The sequence below is a fragment of the Gracilinanus agilis genome, chromosome 1 (genome assembly GCF_016433145.1).
Source record: "Gracilinanus agilis isolate LMUSP501 chromosome 1, AgileGrace, whole genome shotgun sequence".
In the NCBI taxonomy this organism is placed as follows: Eukaryota; Metazoa; Chordata; class Mammalia; order Didelphimorphia; family Didelphidae; genus Gracilinanus; species Gracilinanus agilis.
This window is the reverse complement of record NC_058130.1, coordinates 84,842,480-84,864,710: the sequence shown is the minus strand read 5'-3', so window position 1 is coordinate 84,864,710 and position 22,231 is coordinate 84,842,480. Positions and strand designations below refer to the sequence as shown.

Here is a 22,231-nt window from a genome sequence, read left to right as displayed (position 1 = left end):
ATATATATATATATATATAAGACCACACACCATATATATATATATATAAATATATAAATAAATATATATATATATATAAGACCACACACCTGGTAAAAGCTCTTCAAAGTTACCACCAAAAGAGACCGTCTCAAGCCGGCCCTTCGAATTTAATACGTTGGTTCCTGTTGTCAGAAACCAGAAACCCACTGGATCACGGGGAATGCAGTTTCAAAGTTCCCCACATGTCCACAGGAAGTTTGTAAGATACTACATATCTTGAGGCTCAATATTTCCAAATAGAACCCCAAGTGATTTTAACTAACACATTGGTGATTATCTAATGAGATGAACTAATATATTTCAGTCTCTCCTTGATCTCCTCATGATGATGGGGGTGGGGTTAGAGGAGGAATAACAGGCCTGATTGTTGATCTAGATGGAGAAATCAAGTTAGGTCTGGTTAAGTTTGACTTCCATCATTGATCCTAATGGAGGGAATCAAGGACATGCCATTCAAAGACAACCAAAAGACACAGGTGATATCTTTTGATTCTTGCATAAATTGTATTTGAGGTAGAGTTGCATAAAGTCATCAGCCTCACATTCTCTTCCAGATTGGCAGACTTGAGTTCAAATCCAGCCTCAGACATTTATTACCTATGTGACCTTGGACAAGTCACTTAATGCTGTTAGCCTCAATTTCCTCATCTGTGAAATGAGCTGGAGAAGGAAATGACAAACCACTCCAGTATTTTTGCCAAGAAAAACTCAAATGGGATCATGGAGAATCTGATATGAATGAAAAACAACTCAACAATAATATTTACCCAAATGTTTGAGCAGGGACAGTTTTTTTTTTAAGAACCTTGGTGAAATTAGGTTATACTATTCCTTCCTACTATGCCCTAAGGGGCCCTTGGCTACAAGTGAACAAGAAGAAACCAGACAAGGAGTTGGGATGTGTTTCCACAAGTATTCTTTATAGTACTTGACATTCATCTAATGCTTTTGACATGTTCAGTGTTCTACAAGCTTCGTCTAGTTTGAACCTGATAAGTAGGTCTATAGGTATTGTTATCTCCATTTGTTAGAATTAAATCGAGGAGGTAGAAATTAAGATAAATTAAATGTTCATAGTCAGAAAAAGCTGATATATTTCTGGATAGTGATCCAAATTCATACCTCTCTTTCTTCAATTCCTATGTTTTTTCCCACCATATCACAATTTCTCTCTTAAGCCTAAGTCCCTAAACCAGAATTTCTGTACTTTCCTGTCACTGCAAAAAACTTATTTTTCAATAATCTCTCTGCCATCACTTTTCTCCAAACAAATTTGGTGTGGTTAAACTTCCCTATGGCAATTATACTGCCTGAAATAGTTCCTACTTTCTTTCAAACTTAGCTCAAAATCCTTCATGAAGCCTTTCCAGGTATATTTCACCAAGTTTTTCTCTTACTCTTTTTACAGGCTGTTCTCAGAGCTTTTGTATGGAGAGTGTTCTTGCTACTTCCACCTGGGATTTGTTTCTTTTTAAGTGTTCCTATGTATATATACCATATGGATGAGAGCAACATTACTTTTTCTATTTCTATCACATCTCCCCTCAATGTCTCTAGACATTGCCTCAAATTGGGCGAGATGTAATATTCATCCTGAAAGATAGACTCAGACTCAGGGATGTTCCATTTATTGTGTCTCTGCAGGAAAACCATCCCGCCAACCATTGCTTCAACAGCAGTTGCAGTCATTCAGGATTACATTCAACAAGTTTTCAGGTTCTTCAGATGATCACCAGCCTTACCTATTCAGGTTTGGGAGTAGCAGGAGAAAGATTTTCATTTCTCTCAGCCTAACAATTTCTCATATTTAGACTTATGAAGGGATGTGCCTTAGACTTTTAGGAAGAAATTCTTTGGCTTTTAGAGAGTAATAAAAGAGTGATGCAGAGAGAGAATTTCAGCACTATGACATATCAGTAGCCTCTTTGGAGACACTTTATGAACCAAGATAAATATCATTACTTAATTGTTATAACTTGTTAATGAAAGAGAATAAGCAAAAAACAGCATTACCCAGTTCCATCATTCACTTTAATGGACAGATAATATTCAACAGTTGTGATGTGGTTACTAAACTTCTGCTTGGTCAAAGAGGAGAACTATGACTAAGAGGTGAAGTTATAGGGAGCCTGATTCTGGTTCTAGCTAAGGAAATACTTTTCAACAATTAGAGCTACCCCAGAATGGAATGACCTGCTTTATAAGGTACTAAGGATCCTGTTACTAGAGATAGTCCAGCAGAAGCTGAATGGTCATTTGTCAAGAATGTAATAGGGTTAGATAGTGTTTAAAATGCTTTTCAACTCTTTGACTTTGATAATCACATGTTGTATGCTATAGATTTGGTCTCAACTCCAATCAAGATCCATCAGTCCAAACAGCAAAGCCCTGTAGTGCTGTTTCTTTGTGTGCACCTTAATGTGGTCTGTGAGTTCAGATTGCTTGTGGAATTTCTCATCACATTCACTGCAGCAGAATGACCGGGGCTTGATATGTCTTCGCTGGTGGGCCTTCATGTCGCCCTTTACTCGGAAGCTCTTGCCACACTCTGGGCATTGGAAAGGCCTTTCACCTGTGTGGATTCTGATGTGATCAGTAAGATAATGATGCGTGGTGAAGCCTTTACCACATTCACTACAGGAAAATGGCTTTTCCTCCCTATGCCGGCGCTGGTGGGCCTTCATGTCACCCTTTACTCGGAAGCTTTTGTCACAGTCAGGGCAACGGAAGGGCCTTTCCCCTGTGTGAAGGGGCAGGTGTTTGAGCAGATGCCCCTTCTGGTGGAAGCTCTTGTCACACTTGGGGCACTGAAAGGGCCTCTCACCTGTGTGCAGGCACTGGTGCCTGAGCAGTCGAGACTTTTGGGCAAAGTTCTTATCACACTCCGTGCACTGAAAGTGCTTCTTGGGTCTATGGACTCTAATGTGATTGGCAAGCTGAGATTTGTGGGTGAAGCCCCTGCTGCATGCATTGCAGCGGAATGGTAAGGGTCTATACCAGTTCTGGTTTTGGAGGTCATGTCCATGGCTTTCCTTTTGTCTCAAACTTGAAGATCCAGAATCCCCTGGAATTAAAAACAAAGATATAGTCAGGAACTCATGGCTGCACTACAGTGGGACCAAGGGACTTTGGCAGTTTCAGGATCAGGTTTAAATCTTGGCTCTGATGCTTATTACTTGTGTGACCCTGGGTACGTAAATCAATCAGCATTTCCTTTTTTTTTTTTTTAACCTTTTTGTCTTAGAATGAATACTGTGGGGGTTAAATGACTTGCCGAGGGTCAAGTAGCTAGGAAGTATCTGAGGTCATATTTGAACCAAGGACCTCTTGTCTCTAGGCCTGGCTCTCAATCCACTGAGTCACCTAGCTATTCTACCCCAGCCCACCTCCCCAGTATTTAGTTCTGAATGAGGTTGGCTTTGCCTTATATATAAAACAAGGGGGCTGGACCTGATTGTCAGCCTTAAATATAAGAACTTACAATCAATCAATTAAGCAATAAGCATTGATAAGTGCCTACTATGGGCCAGGCTCAGGGGATATGAATTTTAAAAAATGAAAGTCCCCAATATAAAGGATCTTAAAGTCTATGGGGACAGACACAAGTCCATATTTAAGACTATTCAGAATAAACACACAACGAATACAAGGTAGTTCAAAACAAAAGTAGTTGGAGAAGGAGGGAAGACACCAGAAGTTGGAGGACCCAGAAAGATAGACAGTAGTGTTTGAGATGAGTTCTGAAGGAAATGAGGGATTTTAGGAGGCAGAGATGAGGTGAGGACTGAGGGTATTCCAGGAATGGAGCACAGTCAGTGCAAAGGCAGAGAGAAGAGGGAAGGAATTTTGTGTAGGAATTGGTGAGAAGGTCAATTTGGCTAGATTGCAGAGTGAAGGAAGAGAAGGAAGGTATAAGGAACCTGGAAAAAGAGGTTAGGACTAGGCTATGAAGAGCTTTAAAACCAGAGTAGTGTGTGGGGTTTACATCTGAGCTGAAGGAATATTCCTTTGGCAGTGATAGAGAGAGACTAGACTGGAGCTGGGGCAACCCTGAGGCAAGGAGCTCAGCTATGTGGCTATTGCAATGGTTTCAGTGAGAGATGAATAAGGCCTGAATTAAAGTTATAGGTGTGTGAGCAGGGAGAATGGTTCACATGAGAAGAGGTATTATTGAGGGAGAAACTGCAAGATTTGAGAACTAGTTAAATAGATAGGGTGAGGGAGAATGAGGATTGGAGGATAAAGAGGATGTGAACCTGGGAGACTCAAGAATAGTGGTACCCTCAGCAAAAATAGGCAAATCTGAAAGAGGGCAGGTGGAGAGGGAAGAAAATGAATTCTCTCCTGGATATTTTGGGTTTGAATGGTCCATAGGAATCCAGTCTCATATGTTCTTAAAGCTCAAGAATGAAACTAGGGCTGGCATCTGAATCTTGGAGATATTTGCACAGAGAGAATTAAACCCAGTGCAGCTGATAAAGTCACAAAGATCAAAAATGTAGAGAGAAGGTCTGGGCCAGAGCCTGGGTATACTCACATATAGAATGGGTGATATGGATGATAACTAGATAGGAGAGATAGGAAAGAGTAGTGCCACAAAAACCCAAACAACAAAAAGTGTTCAGGAAGAGAGGGTGGTCAATATGGTCAAAAACTGCAGAGAGGTAGAGCAGGATAATGCCTGAAAAAAGACCAGTGGAACTGGAAGTTAAGGGATCATTGGTCATTTTGGGGAGAGAAGTTTCAGGGAAGCGAAATGAGAAGCTGGATTGCCAAGAGGTGACGAATGAAGGAGAGGAGCGTAACTAGGAGAGGTAACAAGCATAGATACTTTGTTCCAGGACTTTGGCTGGGAAAAAGAGGAGAGATATAGGGGAAACCCCTAAGGTCCAGTGATGGTTTTCTGATGACTAAGGAGACTTAGGCACAAGTGAAGGCAGTAGGGGAACAAAGCAAAGAGAGGGAGAAAGTGAAGACTAGAGTCTGAGAATGGATGAGAGTAGGGATAGTCTGCTGGAAAAAGACTGGAGGCAATGGAAAAAAGGTCACATTGGTTAGAAGTGCCACATCATTATCAGAAAATGGAGTCAAGGAGAAATGAATGGAGGCTATTGTAATTGGATCTGGAGAAAAAGAGAAGGTGAGAAGAGGGAGATTATGGCCTTAATTTCTTTAGTAAAGTTTAAGAGGTGAGGAGTTTAAGTGAGATAAGTGGGGTGAGGAAGGAGTGTATGAGAAAATTTAAGAATGGACAGAAAGTTTGGAGTAGCCTTTCTTTTGGTAGTAGGACAGGGAAACACTTTGAATGAAAAGGATGAACTTTGCTTCAGTGAGGACTCAATTGGGGCTAGATAACAACTCTATAGTGGCCCTGGTTATTATGGTTGTTGTATGGCTCCCTTCAATTTTATTCAGCAGTCCATGATGAGGAATGGAAGAGAAGCATAAGGAAACAATTTAAGGTTGGGGTATGGCAACAGGATAAGGGCTTGAGGAATTACGAAGGACAGTGTGGAGTTGAACTGGTCAACTATACAGTTAAGACTGTGAAGGGAGGAAATTGAAGTCAGAAAAGGAGTAATGGTCTGAGAAAGTGCAGAGGGCTGAAGGGACTGGAGGTCAAAATGAGGGAAAAGAACAGGCTTAAGAGGGCGAAGGCTTAAGGAGAGTCAGAATAATAGGCCATAGGCAGATTCAGGAATTACCTTGGGACTAGGTCTTATTTGTCTTCCTATCTCTCCTAGCATTATCTTCCTGACTCCCCTAGCACTGTTCTCAACATGGGACAATATGGCATAATGGAAAGTGCACTGAATTTGGTATCTGATTACCTAGGTTTGAGTTCTGGCTCTGCCCTTTACAAGTGGTATGACTCCTCTATACCTCAGTAGGATTACTGACCAGGGTTATGGTATAAACCAAATGGCATGTTGCACCATTTTTTGAAATTATAAAGTTCCACATTAATGTAGAAAAATTTAAATGCTTCTTGAATTTATCTTTCCATGACTCTACCAAAGTTAGACTCTAACTTGGCCTGTACTGAAAATCCTTGTCCCTCTTTCTCCAAATTTCATTCCCAGTGAAGCTATCATTCTTTCTTCAAATTTACTTTGTCATCAACATAACCAAATATAACTACAGTGCTTGAACTACATTTAAACTGGATACATAGATCCAAGGTAAGACATAACTCCAAGGACACAGTTAGGCCTTTATACAAATCTTGTAACATCAAGTCCCAACTATGAGTCTAAGATTCTTTCTCTGAAGAGGATTTATTTACTTCTTGGAATTGAGAAGTTCAGATTTGCCAGTCATGATAAGAAAAACTGAATAGAGTTCATCTCTGTGCATGGAAGTGAACATCAGCGCCTAGTGATGTTGTTTTAGGTCTGTAGCACTAAATGGGTGATTTCTTTTTGGGATCCCTTGAAGCTCTGTCCTCCCTCATACCAAACTCCAACTTAGCCCATCATGGCAGAGAACCTGAGCATGATTCCCTCAGTAACACTTCTTTTATCCCTTCTAACTCACCACAAAACTTCTGCATCTCTGTATTCTTCAAGCCAAGATGCTCATTATCACTAGAGCAGATAGCAAAGTCTTCTGTTTCCAAGTTCCCTTGATTGCTGATGAAAGGCTTTTCTCCTTGTTCAATCTGAGTTATCAAGTCTGGCCTGGGGATGGCACAGTCTGGACAGAGGCCACAAGAAAGCAATTCAGTATCTTTTCTTTTGACTTATATCGGAGGCACAAGATATAAGAATACATACAAAAATCTGGGGACTCGGGGGGGGGGCTATAAAGCAGAATAAAACTATTCACATTATAGGAGTGATGTTTAACTCATTTGCCTCCTAGCTACCCAAGAGGCATTTGATTTCTCTACATTGCTCACATTTCTAAAAGACTTCTGCAGTTTATGGTTATTTAATAAAGTCAACTAAAATTACTTTTGTTTTAAGAATTCCTAGAGACAACCTGAAGGGATTCAAGATGTGCTGTCCCAAAACAAGCCTTCAAAACACTATGCTTTGAAAGCAATTGGCCTCACCTGAAATGTTCCCAGAAGAGTTGTTAATGGACAATTCCACTGCCCCTTGGCTTAATGGGATGGGACTGTGCTATTCAGAACTAAGAGGCTGCATTATCCCCACCCGCCCCCCCCATCATATTTATATGGTGTTTTAAGGCTTTCAAAGAATTCTATTTACCACAACCTTGTGAGGTTAACATTCTAAGTACAATATCTCCATTTTAAAGATAAAGAAACTGAGGCTCATAGATATGATGTAACTTTGACTTATTCAGAGTCATACTATACATAATAGAGCTTACCATTCAAACTTAGGTTTCCTAATTCTTTGTAATCAAGGTCCTCCTCAGTTTCTACTACACCAAACTATTCCTAAACAATCCATTACGGTAAGTTGTAAACTATAAACCATAAGCAGAAAAAATTATTTGGGTTGTGATTTAGGCTTCTAATAGTGTTACTAGAAATCTGATAAAAACACAGATTGCCATAGTCCAGATTTTCATCTCAGTCCTCCTAAATCTATTTTCTATCCTAACCAATAGTGAATAAGTGTTTATTAAATAAATGCCTACTCTACAGCAGGCACACAGATACAAATATGAATGAAACAATCCCGATACACATGGAGCTTATATTCTCCCAACATGGTTACTGTCATCAATAAAAATTTTCTGGCTATAGTCAGCTTCTATTCTTTTCATACCCTCTTTGAACATTCTGCAACTTTTGTACTCAAATTTTTCTTTTGAAAACTTCCTGATTCTTCTGTGAAGTTTTTCCAGAGTCCACTCTAGACAACAATGCTCTCTACCTCATCTGCACATTTATAGTACTTATTACTGGATAAATGTGCAAGTAATCATTGCATTGTCTCCTGATCTGTCTTATATTGCTGTAGTGAATTGTTATTTGCATTTTCAAATAGCTATGTCCTATTTGTTTACATTTTAGGTAAACAAACAAATTCTTTGGAAAAATATATGTATTATACTTCTATATATTTTTGGAATTTAAAGAGTCCTTCACAAAGTAGGAATGAACATCAAATATTAGTCATTTGATGTAGGTAGGAAAGTTGTGAAATCCCTGTTTGGTACACTAGAGAAAGGTGTGTGTATATGTATGTGTGTTACCAATATTCATAGGAGTACTTTTTGTGGTAGTAAAAAAAACTGGAAACAAAGTAAGTGCCCCTCAATTGAGAAATGGCTTAAAAAATCCAAACCAATGTATATGAATGTAGTAGAATAATACTGTATTTTAAGAAATGTTGACTGTGAGGATTCGGGGAAATGAGATTTTTATCTATTGATGCAGAGTAAAAGGAACTAAAAGAATAAACACAATGACAAAATAAGTGAAAAGATCACTAAAAGGAAGTTGAATTCTAAGCAACCAGAAAATCAATAATGAAATAACAGGAGTTGATATGATCTACCCTCATGAGGCTAACAACTGAGTGTTCTATTCACAATTTTCCTTTTTTTCCTTATCTTTGATCATAAGAAAATCAGGGCAGAGCACCTGTCTGTGTATATGACACACATAACAATTAAATTGTTTGGAGTCTGGAGTTCTGGACAGTTTGTCTCATTTCTTATTCTTTTGAAGCCCAGTCCTGCCCTGAAATCAAACCCCAGCTCAGCTCAACATAAAAGGAAGATTTAAAGCCCAGATGGAGGAGAATCTGAACACGTCATCCTTGGTTTCACTTCTTTCACCTCTTCTCACTCACCAAACAGCTGCATCTGTATGTTCTTCAAGCCAAGATGCCCATCAGCACTGGAACCAATGGCCAGTTCTAGTGTCTTCAAAGGTCCCTGATCTCTGATGAATGGCTCTTCTCCTCGTTCAATCTGAATTATCAAGTCTGGTTTGGGAATAGCATAGCCTGGACAAAGGTTACATACAAAGTATCAATGTGACTTTTCTTTAGGTCACTAGAAGCAAAAGTTTTGGGACCATCTATAAAAAATGGGGACTTTCTGGTGCTAGAAAACAAAATGATTGACCACACCATAGCAATGATTTCCTAGAGCCATGCCCAGTGTACCTGGATCTTAACTACCAATGAGTTAATTTCTTCACACCTTGTAAAGTATACTATTGTGTACAATGCACAAATCATATAAATTATTATTTTTGTTTTTTGAGTTCCTTATTGCCAGTGATTTAGTTACCAGAAAATATCTCTTGGCTAAAATTATTGGCCGCTATTCATTTTATATCTTCTTTGGCCTTTCTGCAACTTATGTTCATCAAATATTATTTTAAAAATCTGACTATCCTCTTGTGTATTCCCTTTTTAGTACACTTAAGAGAGCACCATTATTTTTCCCATCCCAGACTATTTGTTGATATATATTGTAAGCACAGCAAATGCTTACAATATATATTGACAATTAGTCAGGTACTACCTCCTGACATGTATTGTTCTGCTGTAGTGACCTGTTGCTGATCTTTTGTATTATTATTTCTGCTGTATATGTTTATGTTCTGTTAATGATTGCTCCAAACAGAACCCAAGCTCCTTGAGGACAAATATCCATTCTATTTTATATTTCTATTCCAAATGTAATTTAATAAAGTGCCCTCGATAAGGCTTGAAACAAGCATTAATCAACTGACTGATTAGTGGAACTAATGTTCCTCCACACCACCGCAATAGGTAGCCAGCCACAAGGGGTATGTGAAATTCTTGTTGGACACACTGGGGAAAAATTTTATTTGTGACTTATCATGCACTAAAGATGTTAAAAGAGAGAACTGAAAAATACATAACAAGCTAGAAAATCTGAGTTGCTATTTTTTATTAGTAGATATTTTGGGAAGCCTAAAATGGGCAGTGAGGTGATTTGGAATAAATAGCACTTGAGACCCCATGGCTGGGAGAGATTAATATTAGACAAGCTCAGACATGTAAACACCACTGGAAAAAAAGAAAATGCTATAGGATTTAAAGAACACTTTATAGAACTGAAGTGATGGGAGAGGGGTCAGGTGAGGTAGATTAGACTAGCAGGTCAGCCCGTGTAGGTACAAAGAACAAATTTTTACAATTCTAGGTGTTCCAAGCCAGCTAAATAATGAAGACTGCTATTAAAGGTTATTCTTTCCTTTCTGCATTATATATTATACTTCTAACATTTATTGAGTTGAATAACATCACCATCTACCCATCTAGTCATTAAAGTCCAAAGGTTCTTACAAAAGCCATACATACATATGGGTATAATATTATCCCATATGTACTAAAATATCTGGAGCACTAATTTTTGCATTAACACAAATCTGGAAACAAAATAGGTGCACAGTGATTGGTAAACAAGTGAACAAATAGTGGTATGTGGACGTAAAAAAATACTATTGCTCCACAAAAAATTGAAGAATTCAGAAACATTAGAAAACTTGTAGAAATGGTAGAGTGTGAAGTAGACAAAATCAGGAAGAACAATATATGATAATTATATAAATTAAAATAATATGAAAAAGCCATAGAATTCAGATTAATTGAAATGTTCAATCTCAGTCCAGGAGAATAGATGACACAATATATTTTCCCCCACTCAGTAAAAAGAGATGGCCAAGAAAACAGAATGATACATGCTCTGTTTATCAAGTAATTTTAAAAATTTGTTTTGCTTAACTGTTTTTCTTTGTTACAAGGGAAAGTGGTACCAATAATGAGAAATGACTGGTGTTAAATAAAAGGTATCATAAAACTTTTAAATAAAGGTGAAATTGGGGAAAGCTTCAATCAGGATTGGTTTCTAGAGCAACTTCCAGGTCGTAGATGGAATGACTGGATAATCTTTGGAAGCCTCTTCCAGTACCTGATCCTAGAAGACATTCAACATGTATGATGAAAACATCTTACCCAAGGAGAACAAAGTCTCATAGTTGGTCATCACAACATGTTTGTAAAGCTCTTTCTGCCATTCCTCCAAGGTCCCCCACTCTTCCGCTGTGAAATACATGGTTACATCATCAAATGTCACAGGCACCTGTAACCATAAGCATGAGTCACACTTTCACTTTGCATCATCAATTCAGAAAGTATTTTTTTCCATTTCATTTCTTTCACACCAGGTAGAGCTATAAACTGATTTCCACCAGGCATATTTTACTTTTATCCCAGACAAAGAGAAGCCCTGGGTGCTATTTTTCCAAGATTGTAAGGTTTTTCTTCCCAGGAGTGTAATAGCAAACAGTTAAGCAAAGCAGATGCACACTGTAAAACATTTGTTGAGGCAAACTGCAGGGAAATAATCTAAGAGCCTAGGAAAAATCACCTGACCTCTCTGGTCAGTAGACCACCAGACAATTTCCAGTTGCTTCCCTGCTCTAAATCCTACAAACCTGGGGCTGCTGAGCCTCTGTCCCTGGAGCACAGGAATGGTGATCTCTCACCTCTCTCTCTTTCCCCAAAATTATGGCCATTAGCTTGTCCACAAACTTCCCATGACTCTTTCTCTATACTCTCTAAGCTGAGAAGTTTGCTTCATATTTCACTGAAAAAAATGAGGTTATTTGCTGAGGGCTTCTCTTCATCTTATCTCACTAAGATGCCTCTCCACCTCCTTGTCTTTCATCTCTATCTTAAAAGAAGAGATGGCCTTTCTACTCGTGAAGGCAGTCCCATCTACATGCACTTTAGATCCCATCCCAAACTATCTTCTCTAGAAAACTGTAACCTCTGGAACCCTTTTAAAAAAAAAAAAACCTCTTACCTTCTGTCTTAAAATGAATGCTGTGTGTTGGTTCCATGGCAGAAGAGCAGACAATGGGGGTTAAGTGACTTGTCCAGGGTCACACAGCTAGGAAGTGTTTGAGGCCAGATTTGAAGACAGGACCTCCTACCTCTAGGCTTGGCTCTCAATCCGCTGAGCCAACAAGCTGCTCTCTCACCTCTGGAATCTTTGAGTTAGTTAGCATCCTTTATCTTGCCTCTCTTTTTAGTGGGAAAACTTATGAAAACCACAACCTGTGCCCAGCTTTTGTCCTCATCATTCAGATGAAACTGGTCTCTCCAAAGTTAACAATTTCCTAATTGCCAAATTTAATGAATTTTTCTCAGTCTTCATCCTTCTTGATCTCTTCAATTTTTGATGCTGTCCATCACCCATCAGTCTCCTTTACTGGATTTTCATCCTGGTTCTGTCCACTAACCATGGATGTAATCCAAGGTTCTCTTCTATCATTTCACTTTTCGATCTTATCAGCATTCGAAGATTTCATTATCATCTTGATGCAGATGACTTTCAAATCTATTTATCCAATCTTATTCTCCCTCCTCATCTGCAGTCTCGCACCTCCAAATGCCTATGGGATGACTTGAACTGGCTATTTGAAAGACTTCTTAAACTCAGTAGGTGCAAAACTGAACTCATTATTCCTCCCCACCCCAAGTTCTCCATATTCTTAACTTTCCTATTATTGTACAGAATACCACCATCCTCCCAGACACCCATGCTTACAACACTCTAAATCCCCTAAATCCCATCTGCTGTTAGGGATTGTTTATTTTACTTTCCTGACAAATGGTCTATGTACTTCTCTTTCTCCTCTGATACTGCCACAAGTCTGGTATCAGGCCCTCATCATCTCACACCTGGAATACTCATGTAAGTTGATGGTGGGTCCTGTCCATGGCCCTCTCAACTCTCAAAGTGCTGCTCCTGGTATATAGTTCTGACTATGTTATTCTCCTGCTCAAGAAGTTTCAGAAGTAGGGCAGCTAGGTAGCTCAGTGGATTCTGAGTGAGGTCTAACAGTTCAAATTTGGCCTCTGACACTTCCTACCTATGTAACCCTGGGCAAGTCACTTAACCCCCATTGCCTAGCCCATATCGATCTTCTGACTTAGAACCGCATAGTATTGATTCTAAAACTGAAGGCAAGGATTTAATTTTTAAAAAATTAAAAACAAACACACAGAAGCAGCTTCAGAAGCCCCCTATTAGTTCTAAGATTAAAAAAAATCATTTTGCTTTTTAAAAGTCTTTCTTTGTATCTCCTGCGCTTAGGACAGTGCCTAGTACATAGTAGGCGCTTAATAAATGTTTGTTAACTGAGTATGAGGCTGCAAGTGTTCAGTTTCAACCCTAAAGGATCCCTCCCAGTGGCCCCGGTTCTGGAGCTAGGGATGGGGCACTGGGTTGGGGCCAGGAAAGCCTGGGTTTAAATCCCGTGTGAGCTCTGTGTTGTTAGCTGGGTGACTCAGTTTTTCTGGGCCTCAGTTTGCCTCTCTGTAAAATGAGAAGGTGGGGCTTCAATGGCTTCCCTGAAGGATTCTCGGGTTCCGCACTCCGAGGCCGGGAGCTGTCCCTCCCGCAGGCCGCGGGCCCTCCCTGAGAGCTCCGCCTCCCTCGCCCCGGACCGCCAGCCCCATATCTGGCCTCTGCGGCCCGACCAGGCCGCTCTTACCGGAGCAGGTGCCTCCGGGGCCATGGCTTCCTAGTCTCCTCCAGCCTGGGAGAACCAAGCTCGGTACCCACTGTCAGAGGCACGGAAAACAGGGCACCGAACTGCATCCGGTGATGCACCCCGCCAGCCGCAGGGAGGAACCGCCCCCTCTCCTAAGCTCCGCCCCCACAGCACCGCCTGCGGGCGGGAGAGGGAACGCCTCTCCCGGTCTGGCCCTGCCTCTCTCCCTCTCTCTGGACTCTATCGGCCCCGCCCCTCCTGCTTGAGCTTCTCTGGTCCTCGCTCCCCTAACTCCGCCCTCTCCCGCCTTCAGTCCCAGCAATGATATTCCTCTCCTCCTCCCTTCATTTGGGCGGGGCGGGGCAGGGGCGGCACTCGATTCTGAGCGGCACCCTAATCCAGTCTTGTTCTTTTCCAGTTGTTCGGAGACACTGTTTTCTCCAGCCTTCTTGGACTCAAATAAAAATCTCGAATCCTTTTCTTGCAGTTCTGACCATTGTTGGCCTGGACGAATGATTCATTTCTATTGAAAAAATATTTTAAGTACTTGGTTTTTCGGGACTGGGCACCGCATTTAAAAAAAAAAAAAAAAGGGATATTGACAAACTAGAGAGTTGCTGGCAGAGGGTAACCAGAATGGTGAGGGCTTTTTGTAGTATGGCCATAGAACTCAGTTGAAGTTACCGGGACTAGACTAAGAGCACAATTATGCAGATTCAAAACTTGGTGGAACTCCTTGGTGGAACTGGCTTTAATGCCTCTATATCAACTTGGAGAAGGTGTGTGGAGTGGAATTTTTTGGGAGCTTGCACTCCCAGAAATCATTCTAATGAGCAGACAGGAGACTAGATAAGATCCTTGCAGAGAAGATGGGGCCTTTATTAGGAAGGGGGCGTATTCATGTGAATATCTTTGGATTAATTGTTAATAGGCTATTGATTGGTTTTGGAAACGATTGGTATCTGACTGCGTATTAGTTCTCCCTTCCCAAGGGCTGTGATAGAATAACCACTCAGAAAGGTACTTGTTGAATCACTGTATTATCTATTGTTGGGGAAAGGATAACAAGGTAATAGGTTTGGGGATTGGGAACCCTATTGCTATAATTTGGCTACTAAACTAAACGTTGATCAGGACTGGAGACTGCTAGGCTGGTAGAGGCTTGAGATCTTCACCCTCTCACTATCCCTGACCTGACCTGACCACAGCTAAGTCAGAGAATAGGGAAGGCTATTGATGTAGATGTGGATTGATGATCTGAGTATTCTCTCAGCTCTATTACCAATAGTATTAATGGATCACTAGCTCTCTCACAGTCAAGCACAGGATACAGGTTTAGGTTCAGGCTTACCCTTCTTCTTCTTCTACCACCCTTTACCCTTCAACTCCCTCTGCCTCGTTCTTGCTCCAAGAGATGTTTGCTCAAGTCTCAGCTCTGAGTTCTGAGACCCCCAACTGTAATTCCTAGGGGGTATTTATAGGGTGAGGCCAACCGATGTTTGCCCCTGGCTCATGGCATCTGGGAACATTCCGAATCTCTCAACTGCCATCTCTGTCAGTCAAGGTGGCATCCAACTTATCCCAGATAATGATTTTAACATAAATGCCATTTTGTTTTATGGAAATTATGAAAATCCTATTGATTGTTATATTTGAACTATTTTACACTGTCCCTTTGCTAGCTAGAATTGAACTTCCCTTTCACTATTCTCTCCCTACAGATTAGTAAACTATTCATTATTGGTTAGTAACAATACAATACATATGTACAAGGTTTTCATGTGATGTTCCTTTGAAAGAGTATGAGTACTGTTTGACCTTACAAGGAATTTGAGTTCTCTTATTTATTGTATGGCCAATGTACTTTGTACTCAAACTTATTTACATCTATTTACAATATGTACATGTGATATGACTTTACTGTGTCTATGTGTTGGACTTCTGACTTAGCATGTGCTATTTGGTTTATACTCACCTTCTTCTTCCAGAAATTCTCTCAATCAGCCTGTATTCTGTTGCATGCATTCTAGTGTGTGCATTTGCTTTTTGATTTGTGTCTGAATGTGTAAACCTTGCACCATTCAAACCTAATCCTGGTCAGCTGATCTTGTTGCCGTTGTGATTCTTCCAGTGATGTTGTCCAAGTCACATAGGTGTTGTCACAGTTCAGGTCCTTGTGTAGTCTTTGTGCAATGTCTCTTGTGTTGTCCTTGTACTGATCCTGATGTCCTGATGTCCTGGTGTCTCTGGAATCTCTGGGCTCTTTGGAATCTCATCTCCTCTTCTCCTTTGCTAGATACCCATTTTGTCAGTTCTCAACTTGCTTGAAGAGATTCCCTAGATCAGGAACCAGTGTGTGATTGTGTAGTGTTGTGTTAAATTTTGTGTTGCCACAAATTTTCTTCTTCTAAGATTTTTATGTTTTTGCATTTGTCTTTGATGTTGTTGGTGTAATGTTCATTATTCTTCACCACTGCTGAGTCCTTGTGTGGATAGGCTTTCTAATTTTCATGTGTTTTTGAGGCATTTGTGTAGTCTAATTCAATGCTTTGAGTGTCTTGCTCCTGATGTTGGTCTTTGTCTTGGCTGTCTGTGTGATCTTGTGTTTCACTTATCTCTGCATCTGTGTCTTGGTCTTTTTGTGTCTGAGGCTTTGGTTTTAAGTGTGATTCTATGTTCTCAGGCTCTGTTTCTTGTTGGATTCTTGAATGAGGTCTTGGTTTGGAGGACGATTTTATATATGAGTAATAATACCGTGCATCTTTCCCTTTGATTTTTACAGCTGTAGGTGTTACAAATATTATTTCATGAGGACTGTACCATTTTGGTTCTAACACTGATCTTCTTGTGAAGTTTCTAATATAAATTGTCTCCAGGTTTGAAATCATGTAAGCTAAATCTAGTGGAACTCTTGGTTGGATCAATGATAATTTCTGCAATTCTTCCAGTCTTTCTTTCTTTTTTTTCCCCAGTCTTTCTTTCAATAGAGTGATATATTCATAGATTTTGCACTCTATCCCAAGGTATGATAGGTAATTGGTGTCTTAAGGTGCTTTCCCAACCTATGGAAGTTTCCCATATAATATCAAAAGGTGATAAATGAGTTGTATTATGTGGTTGGCTTCTCAGGTGGAAAAGTGCCATTGGCAAGACATCTGGCCATTTAAGATGGTTCTCTGTGCATAGCTTCCCGATCATGGTTTTGAGACTCTGGTTGGTACGTTCCACGGCCACAGACGACTGAGGTCTATAAATGGAACTTAGATGTCTCTTGATTCCTAACACTTGTTAGACTTGCTTAAGAATGGAGTTTGCAAAGTGACTCCCAGAGTCAGATGAGATAACTGCAGGAATAGAGAATCTGGGAATTATCTCTCTCAGTAGGACTTTGGCTACAAATGCTGCATTATTCTGTCTGGCTGGAAATGCTTCTGGCCATTTGGTTAGTTTGTCCACTATCAGGAGTATGTATCAAAAACCCTGATATTTTGGCACTGTGACATAGTCTATTTGTAGACATTCGAAGGGTGTGTATGCCAGTGGTTTTCCCCCATGAGCTTTTGTTTTTCTTAGGCCTTGATTGAATTGCAGGGAGACTCTGTAATTGTCACATACTCTTTTGGCTTCTATTGTTATGCCAAGGCCGATCCAACTTTTTTGAATTATGTCTATCATCCCAAGAACTCTTTGCTGTACAAGCTGTGTGGTGCAGTAATTTTGGCAAGAATGGTTTTCCCGAGATGGACATCCACACTCCATTTACTAGATTGGCTCCAAAATTTTCTTGCCAATATTTCACTTCCTTTTGTGAGTAAGTTTCTTGAAACTGATCTTTGTCTACTAAAGATAGTGGAATATTTGCTTAGGTCCAAACCTAGCTGCAAATTTTGCACTGATGTGCATGTGGTAATTGCCTAACTCAGTGGTTCCCAAACTTTTTTGGCCTACTGCCCCCTTTCCAGAAAAAAATATTACTTAGCCCCCTGGAAATTAAATTTTTAGAATTTTAATAGCAATTAAAAGGAAAGATAAATGCACCTGTGGCCATCACTGCTCCCCTGGATCGCTGCAGCACCCACCAGGGGGTGCTGTGCCCACTTTGGGAATCACTGGCCTAACTATACTGGCTCCATGATTTTTTGATGTGCTTGGCTGTGCATCACAAAAAGTTTGGATGGTAATTGTATGGCTTGAAATAACTCATTGATTAGTTTCCCATATGCTATTGCTTTCCCATTTAAAGTCACGAAACCTCTATTTTTCCAGATTTCCCCTGATGCATGTATAACACCAAAAGCATATTTTGAGTCTGTAAAAATGTTCACAGCTTTGCCTTCAGTAATATGGAGTGCCCGTGTTAAAGCTATTATTTCTGCCCCTTGAGCTGAGATGTTTGGCCCAAGTGCTGAAAACCATATGGTTTCATTCTGAGTTGAAACTGTGGCTCCTGTAAATTTCTGCCCACCAAGTTGGTAATTCGAGCCATCACAGAAGAGTGTGAGGTCTGCTTGGACCATGAGTATGTCTGATATCTCTCTGGTCTTCTGCATGATCTCAATTGTGAAGGCTATCCCCTTCTTTTTTTTTTTTTTTTTAAGCCCTTGTACTTCGGTGTATTGTCTCATAGGTGGAAGATTGGTAAGGGTGGGCAATGGGGGTCAAGTGACTTGCCCAGGGTCACACAGCTGGGAAGTGGCTGAGGCCGGGTTTGAACCTAGGACCTCCTGTCTCTAGGCCTGACTCTCACTCCACTGAGCTACCCAGCTGCCCCAGGCTATCCCCTTCTAATGGTAACTCAGGGATAAGAGTTGCTGGGTTAATGGTCTTGCATCTGTGGAAAGTTAAGTTCTTGTTTGTTAGTAAGATTGCTTGGAACTGGGAGAGATGTGATGTAAAGGCTTAGAGATTTGTATTCCTCAGTGTGATTAAAAATTTGTGCTGGGTGTAAGTTTTTAAATTAATATTCAATGCCTCCAAAGTATGATATCTATATGGATTTTATTAAAAGCGCAGGGAAAGAGTCCCAACTCACCCTTTACCACACCGCCTTCTCTTCAAAAAGCCCCGTCACCATGCCCACAACAACCATATCAAAACCTCCCGCAAAACCCACAACCAATAGGAAAAGGCTTAAGGAATTATGGGTATGATGAAAGGGAGTTTGGGTAATGTAGTTTAAAGAGGTACAAGGTCTTTTCAACTTTACATTCCCCCCTGTAATCCTTTGGGAGACAAGTCTCCCCAATGGATCATGAAAACATAATCAAATTAAAGTTTACAATAATTCAGAGATAAAAGGGAAATAAAATGGAGAAAGAACAAAACCAATGTTCAGTGCATTGACAAAAGCCATTTAGGGGGCAGTCCCCTTTCTGGTATAAAGTGTCCATTCAAAATAAATACATTCAACCCCCACAAAGTTCAAATTCGCCATGTCTTGAAATTCACTCTGGATCTTTTGTGCAGTGTGTGGTCTCTGCAGGAATCTTCATGGTGTCTTCTAGATTCTGGGAGGTAGTCTTCTGTTCTAAATTAGGGTCAAATTCAAGTCCAAATTCACAGAAATAACATAGTCCCCTAGAGGAGAACAACTTTACATTCCCCCCTGAGGAAAATACAGGGATACACATGGGAATCACACAGGAATACATGGTCAAGGCATAAGGTATATGAATCAATTCTCAAAACATCAAAGAGTCCAAAGAAAAATAAAAAGGAAAAAAAGAAAAAAGAAAAAAAATAACCTCTGAGGAAAATATAGGGTATTAAAAAATGTGAAAGGAAAAAATTCTAGGAACAAGAAAAAGGAAAAAATTCACAAATCAAAGCAGGTTCCTGTAGCAATCCATGTCCCATAAGCTTTGCAACAACAATCACTCACTAACCCAATTTAGCAGCCTGGACTACAGTAAGTTGTCACATCATGAAAGAAATGGAAAAAGGAGACTAGATCTCGAGACAAATGGGAAATGGCATTTCCTGGTGCAATGCTTTTCTTCATTTTCAGAGATAATGGAGCCAGAATAATTGATGTCGAGTTCTTGATATTGAGTGAGGTACAAGAAAGTCCTACGTCTTAACATATGCTAAGGGTCTCAACCTCGAGTCTCACACAGGATCAAGTCTTTGCGTAGAATGTCATTAATCCTTATAGGATTAGTTTGGTCTTTTTCCTTTATGTGCTTATTTTCCACTTTGCAGGTCAAAAACTCTGTGCTCCTTTGTGGTCCAATTCTCCTTGGATTAGACATAATCATCGAGCAAAAGTCTCATAATAATTAAATAACTATTGGCAGGTTTCTATAGTCCAATGCTTTTTGAGTATAAATTTATATGCTAGGCAAATGGACATCTTAGCTTATTCTTATTGCAAAAATCAAAACAGTCAAGAGTCTATTTAATGCTAGTGACGTGCCTCAAATGTAAAAATTGAAAGAAAAGAAAAAAATCAAATGCTGTATTGCACATGTAGGAAGAAAAACAAACAAACAAAATGTGTAGTTTTACACAATCACAGAGGTAAAGAATAGAAGTCAGTTGAGGGAACGGGAAAAAGCACGTGGAAGGCACCGGGAGGCAGCAGGGGGCTGAGGGCCCAGTGCAAGGGTGGAGAGGGTGGGGAAGGCATGTGAAGGACTCCTGGGAGGGAAAATGCACAGATCAGGGGAAAAAGTGGGAGGCAGCAGCTCAGCAAAGGTTTAAAAAAACAGCAGAAAGCTCTGCCACTGGCGGGGGGTAGGGAGGTAGGGTGCAGCTGGGAACTATTTCCACAGGGAATCTGAGGATCCCTTCATAAGGTCACCAACTGTAAGTTTTAAAATTAATATTCAGTGCCTCCAAAGTATGATATCTATATGGATTTTATTAAAAGCACAGGGAAAGTGTCCCAACTCACCCTTTACCACACCGCCTCTTCTTCAAAAAGCCCCGTCACCATGCCCACAACAACCATATCAAAACCGCCCGCAAAATCCACAACCAATAGGAAAAGGCTTAAGGAATTATGGGTGTGGTGAAACGGTGTTTGGGTAATGTAGTTTAAAGGGGTACAAGGTCTTTTCAACTTTACATGGGAATACAATCTCAGCTCCCCTCCCAGAACTAGCTTTGAACTTTTCCTAACCATTAGAGTGGCAGTAGTGATAATCTTTAGACAGGAAACCATTCCTTGCATAACCTGATTGAGAGTTGAGCTGTAGTAAGCTATGGGTCTTAGGTTGCTACCTAAATATTGCATGAGCACTGCACAGGCAATTCCTTTATCCTCATGGATAAACAGATGAAATGGTTTATTGTGGTCAGGAATACCTAAAGCTGGTGAGGACAATATGGCTGCTTTTAATTTTTTTATTGCATGTTTATGTTCTTTTGTTAGCTTCAGTGGTTCCTTGATATCTTTCTTGGTTAACTCAGTCAATGGTTTGGCTATGAGTGAGTAGCCTGGGATCCACTGTCTGCAGAAGCTAGCCATGCCTATAATTGCTCTTAATTGCTTCTTGGTTTTAGGTAAGCTTAAGTTTTGTATGTCATCTATTCTTCTTTGGGATATGCTTCTAGTGCCATCCTGTAATATGGATCCCCAAAACTCGATTCTATTTCTGACCCACTGGATTTTGTTCCTGGAGATTTTATGTCCTCTTTTATACAGCTCCTCTATCAAATGTTTGCTGTCTCTTTGACAGATATCTCCTGTTGGTAACATGAGTAGGATGTTGTCTACATAATGCACCATTTTGCTGGCAGTGAAAGAAATGGATTCTAGATCTTTTTGTAGTATTTGGCAAAAGATGCTTGCACTGTTTATGAATCCTTGTGGAAATTGACTCCATAAAACAGTTTTGCCCTCCCATGAGAATGCAAATAGTTTTTGACTATCCTTGTGGATGGGCACTGAGAAGTAGGTGCTTGCCAAATCCACAACAGTGAACCACTTTGCATTTGGTGGAATTTCTGCAATCAGCTGGGATGGATTTGGAACTATAGTGTGAATTTGTTCCATGTAACTATTTATTGCTCGTAGATCTTGAACCATTCTCCACTGGGTATTAACTTCAGCATCTAATTTTGCCTTCTTTATGGGCAAGATGGGAATATTAAATTCTGAGAATCCATATACCAATATTTATCCCTTGATCTAATAAGCTTTGGATGATTGGTTTTATTCCGGCCACAGCTTCTTTTCTTAATTTGAATTGAGGAATCCTGGGTGGTATTCCCCCTTTCACTTTGATTTTGATTGGTTTGGCAGACAGGATCCTACCCATGTCTGAGGAACTGGTGGCCTAGACATCTTTGGGTATTGTATCTGGAATTTTGTAGATGGTATCTTGTTCCAGTATTAATATGCTATAGTCATCTATATCTAAGCACAGGTAGGGATGATGCTTTAGTGATCTTTTAGGGAGATGCAAATAGATCTCACCATTTGGCTCACAATAAATGGTGGCTTCTAATTTGCATAGGGTGTCCCTCCCTATTAAATTATTTTGGCATGATGGTAAAAACAAGAATTCATGGTTGCAGTTTGGTTATCCCAGATGCTTCCTTTACTTGCACTCTTCCTAGCATCTCACAATCTGTAGAAAGATCTTTCATTGTGCTTAGGTCTGCTCCTATATCAAGGCCTTAAATCAATTTCCTCTTTATTTCTATATTAATCAATGGCTCATTATTGATGTTATTATGTAAAGAAAGTACTTCATTCTCTTGTAATAGTGGCTT

At 40.1% G+C, this 22,231-nt stretch overlaps 1 protein-coding gene across 1 annotated transcript; it reads right to left on the bottom strand.

The window, feature by feature from the left end:
• Positions 1–2,051: 2,051 nt before the first annotated feature.
• On the bottom strand, positions 2,052–11,061 carry LOC123247592 (gastrula zinc finger protein XlCGF8.2DB-like). Its single transcript, XM_044676537.1, has 4 exons — positions 10,962–11,061; positions 8,820–8,975; positions 6,580–6,738; positions 2,052–3,106 (listed from the first exon to the last, which is right to left on the bottom strand). The coding sequence occupies exons 1-4, from the start codon at positions 11,059–11,061 to the stop codon at positions 2,391–2,393; spliced, it is 1,131 nt and encodes a 376-aa protein (XP_044532472.1). The 3' UTR covers positions 2,052–2,390.
• Positions 11,062–22,231: the final 11,170 nt, after the last annotated feature.